General features: G+C 50.1%; 1 protein-coding gene and 1 non-coding gene across 2 annotated transcripts; both read left to right on the top strand.

Annotated features, from left to right (window-relative positions):
• The first annotated feature begins 1,109 nt into the window (after positions 1-1,109).
• PYCR2 (pyrroline-5-carboxylate reductase 2) lies at positions 1,110-5,614 on the top strand. Its single transcript, XM_037822831.1, has 7 exons — positions 1,110-1,309; positions 1,599-1,669; positions 2,671-2,850; positions 2,975-3,196; positions 3,438-3,530; positions 3,696-3,859; positions 4,459-5,614. The coding sequence occupies exons 1-7, from the start codon at positions 1,243-1,245 to the stop codon at positions 4,622-4,624; spliced, it is 963 nt and encodes a 320-aa protein (XP_037678759.1). The 5' UTR covers positions 1,110-1,242; the 3' UTR covers positions 4,625-5,614.
• Positions 5,615-7,386: 1,772 nt separating this feature from the next.
• On the top strand, positions 7,387-7,493 carry LOC119528423. Its single transcript, XR_005215721.1, has one exon. It is a non-coding gene; the product is annotated as a U6 spliceosomal RNA (small nuclear RNA).
• Positions 7,494-7,748: the final 255 nt, after the last annotated feature.

The following is a 7,748-nucleotide window of genomic DNA, read 5'->3' on the forward strand; positions in this document are numbered from 1 at the left end:
AAAGAGTATTAAGATATTATTGTTAACTATAGTCCATAGTTTGCAACAGGTATAATTTTCCCCATGTACCCCTCTATTGTTAACTTCTTATATTATTGTCGTACACCTGCTCTAGTTTATGAAAAACTTTTTTATATTTGTTCAGTTAACCACAGACATTGTCCACTATAAGATTCACGATGTTATACATTCCCATGTTTTAACCTCCAAATTTCCTTCTAGTGAAATACATGACTCAACTTCCCCTTTCCACCACACTCACACACCATTCAGCACTGTTAATTATTCTCACAATAACATGCTACCGTCACCTCTGTCCATCTGCAACGGGACACATCACTTTTGTGGAGCTTTATAAAGCAGTGGCAGCAGGGTGGCGATGGGAAACTTGGACCTGCCTATATTTTACCCAGGCCCTAGGGAGCCGATACTTTCTTAAACAGAAGAACTGATTCTACTTGCAGTCTAGTTAAGAAAACAAATTCCCAGGAACCTTGCGAATTCAAGTGAATAAACTGTGCCGCCTCTGCGTCCGCGCATCAGCCCGGGGAGGAAGCGCGGCGCCGCGACTCTATCCCCGCCAATCCCGGGCGCCTGCCTTGGAACCCACAGTCTCCCTTGCTTGAACCCGTACCAGGAGAGAGTTCCATTCATTTCCTCAAATCGGCAAACTGAAGAGTTCATCTTAGCAACAAGGAATGGCCAGTAGCCAGTGCATGAAAAGAGGCCCGAGCAGGCTCTGAGAGGCGACCTCGGAGGGGTCAGAGAGGCGGAGTCGAAAAGGGCGGGCGGCAGAGGGCCACGACCCCGGCTTCCGGGGGTCGCGTCAGAGGAACCGCCCGCCAGTCGGGTGCGGAGGAGGCGGGCACACAGCCCTGGTCCGGCCGTGGATTGGTCTATCCTGTCCTCCGGGCCGCGGATTGGCCGCTCGAGCGGGACCCGGCCATATGGCATCCTGCCTCAGGGTTTGGGGCTCTGAGGCTTGTTCTGCTGCCCACGTATCAGCAGGTGGTTGGGAAGGAGTCTTGGGCGTGGGTGAAGGTCCCCCCGAGGATTCCTGTGCTCGGGTCCCAGAGCCTGCTGAACTCCCGGGTCGTGGAAGCTGCCCGGAACCCCCCGGATCCGGCGTCCTCGGACGCGCTACCTGCTGGGCCCGGGAACTTGCCGTCTCTCCTAGTGGCATCGCCGGGCCCGCGCTGAGCGGGTTCCTGCCGCCGCCCAGGAGACTCCGGGCTCGGGATCATGAGCGTGGGCTTCATCGGCGCGGGCCAGCTGGCCTGTGCGCTGGCGCGGGGCTTCACGGCCGCAGGTAAGGGCGTGGAGGCGGGAAGGGGGTACGCTGGCGGTCCCTAGGCCTAGTCTGTGAACGGTTCTTCCCACCGTGAGAATAAATGAATGAATGCGGAATTTGCAGCTGGTGGGGTAGTTAAGATTCTTATCAGGGCTTCGAGTCACTCTTGTGTCCGGGTAAGGGATTTGAGGGGGAGAGGGAGGCTGGCACTGTTAGAGGGGTTGGGGGTTTTGATTCTGCTTTCCCAGGGAAAGCACGGGAAGGGGATGGGCCGTAACTCCTAGTTGAAAAGCCCTGTCTTTTGCAGGCATCCTGTCTGCTCACAAGATAATAGCCAGCTCCCCGGAGATGGACCTGCCTACGGTGTCCGCGCTCAGGGTAGGTGGGGCAGAGCAGTGTAGGGAGGTGGGTGAAGGCTCAGGAGAAGATGGCCTGAGATGCCTGTGCCTGGCTGGCCCCTGAGCCCCTGTGCTGATCGTTGACTGGCAATGACTTCCCCACCATCACAGATCCTGCACTTTCTTTGAGGAAGCTTAGTGGGTGGGAGTCCTCAGAGAGACAGACAGACCCTGGTTCAAATCCAGCAGTGGGAGGATTAAATGAGGTAATTATGTATGAAAAGCACTTACAAGAGTACCTGGCCCATAGCAGGTACCCAATAAATACTGTTTTTTCTCCACTGCGTAGCTGTGTGATCTTAAAGTATTCAGCCACTCTGAGGCAGTTTCCTTGTTTGTAAAATTGAGACAATAGCTAGCTACTTTGTTGAGTTGTCATGAGGGGTGAATGAGCATGCTGGGAAAGAACCTGGTGAGTTAGCTGCCCCATTCTATGAAAACAGTATCCCAAATCTTCTAGCGTGACAGAGGATGGCAAAGGAGGTAAGTGACAGCAGAGTCTGTGCCTAGGATGGGCTGGTGCTCCTAGCACTGGTGACCTTGCTTCTCAGTTTGGGGTCCTAGAGGGATGGGTGTCCTCTGGCAAACCCATGGACCACATGGAGGCCATGTGGTTTGATGAATAAGTGGCCAGGGTTGGAATGGGGACTGACCACTGAGTGCTCGCATTTCACCTTCTGGTTTGCCTTTGCCACTTTCCATCCTTGGAGCCTTCTTACTTTGCAGAGGGGTCCCTTGGATGCCAGAGGACTGGGGGGATGGGGAAAGAGCCACTTTATGGTTATCATGGAGAAGCTTGTCATGCCCAGTTCCAAAACTTCATGCTAGTTTGGATAAGGGCAGAACCCTGAGGGAATAGGAAGAGAATTCCAGGCTGCAGCTGGCAGAGTGGGCTTGGCAGGGAGAGGTTCACCTGCTCTTTGTGACGGCCTGGGCTTAGGCTCCCCCAGCATTGGGAACCTGGGCGTTGTTCTCCTGCAGAAGATGGGAGTGAACCTGACCCGCAGCAACAAGGAGACGGTGCGGCACAGCGATGTCCTGTTCCTAGCCGTGAAGCCACACATCATCCCCTTCATCCTGGATGAGATTGGGGCCGATGTCAAAGCCAGGCACATCGTGGTCTCCTGTGCAGCCGGTGTCACCATCAGCTCTGTGGAGAAGGTGCCCACCTCAGCCCTGATGCCCCTGGGTGAGGGACAGGGTGGTCCGAGAGTGGCAGCGTGTTGGTGGGAGCCAGTAGAGAACTGTTCCCTGGCTACTCACTCAGCCATCTTTCTTATCCCAGAAGCTGATGGCGTTCCAGCCGGCCCCCAAGGTGATTCGCTGCATGACCAACACACCTGTGGTGGTGCGGGAGGGTGCCACAGTGTATGCCACAGGCACCCATGCGCTGGTGGAGGATGGGCAGCTCCTGGAGCAGCTCATGAGCAGCGTGGGCTTCTGCACGGAGGTGGAGGAGGACCTGATTGACGCCGTCACAGGGCTCAGTGGCAGCGGTCCTGCCTACGTGAGGCCCTCATGCTCACTTAACTTTTCTGGGAACACTGGGAGCAAAACGGGATGGCTGGCAGTCCAGCTGGGCTGCAGGGGAGGAGGTGGGGGAGGGTGTTGCCTGTCTCTGGGCCTGGCTGGCTGGTAGAGGAAGCTGACTTCTTGGAGCTAGTTCCAGTCATAAGAAAAAGCAGACCCTGGGGAGTTTCCTTGAGCCCCCAAGCCTACTGCACAGAGCTCAGTGAGTCTCTTTATAGGCATTCATGGCCCTGGATGCGTTGGCTGATGGTGGGGTGAAGATGGGCCTCCCGCGGCGCTTGGCAGTCCGATTAGGGGCCCAGGCCTTGCTGGTCAGTATCTCTCCTGGGGTACTGGGGTTTTTAGGGATGACTGAGCTGGGGGCCAGTGTTCATTGGAGAGCTGGGAAAGGGATTGGGGAGGAGCATTGGGCTTGGGGAAGCTTGTCCCAAGGCTCACCTGCACCTTTCTCCTCTAATGTTCCTTTCCTGCCACAGGGAGCCGCCAAGATGCTGCTGGATTCAGAGCAGCACCCAGGCCAGCTCAAAGACAACGTCTGCTCCCCTGGGGGGGCTACCATCCATGCCTTGCACTTTCTGGAGAGTGGGGGCTTCCGCTCTTTGCTTATCAATGCAGTTGAGGCCTCTTGTATCCGAACACGGTGGGTCTAGCTGCTTTCCTTCTGTGCCCCAGGCCCCCCACTCCCAGCTGGCCCATGGTCTGGATTGGTGCCATCTTGCAGAACCTGCTGTCTTGGGTCCTGTTAGCAGTGTTGGGGGTCCATGCTCTGTTAAAAACCATCATTAATTTATTAGAGTTTTTAGCTAAGGGTTGCAGTCATTATTTCATTTAATTCTCACCACAGTTCTGATAGCCGGGATTAGCTTTGATTCATAGATCAGGGAGTCTCAGAGACAGACAGTTTGACCAATAAGAGTTGGAGGCAGGATTCAACCTCAAGTCTGTAACTCAAACCTGTGACATTTTCACATACTCTCTCCATGTATGATCACAGATACCCCTTGGAACTCCATGTCTCGTTTGGATCGAATGAAATAAATAAAGCAAACCCTTACTTAGTTAAATAGCACTTCTCAGAAGCCTGGGGGGTTGGTGTTGATATTTGGTTTGGGGGTTCTAATTTTCGGTGGTATCATGTTGATAATGGTAGGGGATTATGTGGATGGGAAAGCCTTCATAAAACCTTGACTCAACGGTTTATTGTCTTTCTCTTTCACCCCCCACCCCGGGGCTCTGCAGAGAGCTGCAATCCATGGCTGACCAAGAAAAGATCTCCCCAGCTGCTCTCAAGAAGACCCTCCTGGACCGAGTGAAGCTGGAATCCCCCACAGTGTCCACGTTGACCCCCTACAGCTCAGGGAAGCTCCTCACAAGAAGCCCAGCTCTGGGAGGCAAGGAGGACTAAAGTAGCACCCTCAACTGTGGAGGCCTTGGCCTTCCATCCCCCTCCCCAGCCATGCAGGGAGAGGGCAGCATTGAGTAGTTTTTTGGGTTCTTATAATAAAACCTCCTTAAATCTGTTCAGGTCAATCAGGCCAGACCAAGTGACACTAGTTTCTTCTGTCTCATATTGGAAAATGCTTTATGGGCATGATTGATGCTGGAAGCCAGATGTAACCCTGCACACCTCCCACTGTTGGTGGAGCAAGGCTGGGGCTCCAGTTAGCCCAGGTTGGGTGGGAAAGTCAGGGAGGACCTGCAACTAGGGTCCTCCAGCTGGAGCCCAAAGGGTCATCAGAGACACCAAGTCAAGGAGGTCAGAGATTAAAACCATGGCAAGGGCTTTTCTCTTTGAATTCATAAAATGGAAAAGAACTAAACAACTTAGAATTGTCACAATGCATCAGAAATATACCAAGTTAACTTATGCTTGTGTATTAGTTTCCTAGGGCTGCTATAACAAAGTACCGCTGACTAGGTCGCTTAAAACAGTAGAAATTTATTGTCTCACAGTTTCTGGAAGCTTTAAGTTTGAAATCAAGGGCCATGCTCCCTCCAGGGGCTGATAGGGAAGGGTCCTTCCTTGTCTCCTCCAGCTTCTGGTGGTCCCAGACATTCCTTGCTTGTAGATGCAGTGCTCCAGGCTTTGCCTCAGTCGTCACATGGCCTGTGTCTCCCCTGTGTGTCTGGGTCTCTGTCTCTTCGTCTTCTTACAAGGACACCAGTCATATTGGATTAAGGACTCACCCTAATCCAGTGTGACTGCTTCTGAACCAAGTACATCTGCAATGAACTCATTTCCAAATAAGGTCACATTCTGAGGTACTGGGGGTTAGGACTTCAACATATCTTTTTGGGGGACACAAGTCAACCCATAAGAGCTTATATTGAACTCTTGCTTTGTAGGTGCTGCTAAGTTTAGTTGTTTTAATAAAGTTTTATTTTTTATCCTGCATTTTTACTTTTTTGTGCTTAATCTTACACCATCATTCTTGAGAACTCAGGGCCCTTACCAGGTCCTCCCTGCTTCTTGGCGGGGAGGGATTGGGGGTGGGGACATTGTCTAAGGGTAAGAAATGGGGATTAGAGTAAGTAGGGGACACGCTCAGGTGTAATGACACTGCTCCATCCCCACCCCCATCAGGATGGGCCAAAGCAAATGGTGAAGAGCTGAGTGTCCTGAGTGGTGGATGGGGCAGCAGTCCAGACAGAAACAAGCTTTTTTGGGGGCCAGGCACTATGCCAAGAGCACTGGATCCTCACACCTACCTGCTGAGGAAGGAACTCTTCTTTTCCTCACTTGGTAGAAGATGCTGAGGCCCAGAGCGGATGAGAAATTTAGTCCAGTTGTACTGCTGGTCAGTGGTAGGGCCATTTGTGTTCTCAGTCACCAGCTCTCCCGCTTCCTAGAAGCCAAGGCTGGGTAGGTAGCCTGAGGTTTCTCCATGAGGGTCCAGTGTACCCAGCGCTTGTTTCTGGGAGCTCACCACCTGTGCTGGGGAGTGGGGCTGTTATTAAAGGGTGTGGGCATTTGGCTCTGAGTTCAAATCTTAGATTCTACCACCTTCAAGCTAGACGGCCCTGGAAGTCACTGACCTCCAAGTTTGGTCTTTATAAATATGGGCATCATACTTCAGCAAAAGGGCCCAGTGGGTATTAAAGGGAACCATGTGGAATTGCCCAACAGAACATCTGGAACGCCGTGGATCCTCTGTGCATGTGGTGCTCATCCTTTCCCCCTCCTGCTGAGGAGTGAAGAGCACCCTCTCATTCCCTGGAGTCAAAGCAACCTGGCTCTGACTCCAAATCTGAGAGCCCATGATGGAATTTCATTCCTATGGGGACAAAATGGCCACTACAATAGTACCTAAGTTAACGTTTTTAAGTCCCCACTGTATGGTGGACTCCTTACAAACACTTAACATTCAATCTCATTACAGCCCTTAGAAAATGGGTAGAATTATCTTGCTTTTCAGAAGATCAAAGTGGAGCTCAAAGATATTAAATAAATTGCCCCAAAATCTGTGAATAGACATTTCCCCAATGAATGGCTAGTAAGCACATGAGAAATGTTCAATGTCATAAGCCATCAGGGAAACACAAATCAAAACCAAAATGAGATACCAGTCACACTAGAATGGCTATAAGAAAAAGATAGCATATTGATGAGGACATGGAGAACTTGGAATCCTCACACATTGTGGTAAGAATGTAAAATGGTGCAGCCACATTGGAAAACAGTTTGGCAATTTCTTTAAAAATTAAACATAGAGTTACCATGTGGCCAGCATGTCCACTCCTATATATCTACCCATTGGAAATGAAAATATGTTCACACACAGACTTGCACATAAATGTAAACAGCACCAATATTTACAGTAGCCAAAAAGTAGAAGCAACCCAAAAGTCCATCAACTGGTGAATGAATAAACAAAATGTGGTCTATCCCTACAATGTAATATTATTAAAAAATAAAAAGGAACAAAGAACTGATACATGCTACAACATTGATGAAACTTAAAAACTTTATGTTAAATGAAATAAGCCAGACCCTAAAGGTCACACATGGTATGATTCCATTTCTATGAAACCTCCGGAAAAAGCAAATCTATAGAGACACAAACAGTGGTCACCTAGAGCTGGGGTGGAAATGGGGAGTGACCACAAATGGATATGAGGTTTCTGTTTAGAGTAATAGGAATAATTTAAAATAAGAATGCACTTATGGTGCTTGTTTCGGCAGCACATATACTAAAATTAGAATGATACAGAGAAGATTAGCATGGCCCCTGCTCAAGGATGACATGCAAATTCATGAAGCGCTCCATATATTTCTTAAAATCTTTTTACTATTCTTAATTTTTTTTGGAGCAGTGAATGTGTTCAAGTGCTGATTGGGGTGATGGATGCACAACTATATGATGATACCGTGAACAACTGATTGTACAACATGAGTGATTATATGGTATGTGAATATATCTACAAAATTGCAGGGAAAAAAATTAAACAGAGGGATACAAGTGCTGGAGAAAACGTGGAGAGGGGAAGTAGAATGGTGCAGTCCATCTACAGGGCAGTGTGTTGGTTCC

Source organism: Choloepus didactylus, chromosome 2, assembly GCF_015220235.1.
Source record: "Choloepus didactylus isolate mChoDid1 chromosome 2, mChoDid1.pri, whole genome shotgun sequence".
Lineage (NCBI taxonomy): Eukaryota > Metazoa > Chordata > Mammalia > Pilosa > Megalonychidae > Choloepus > Choloepus didactylus.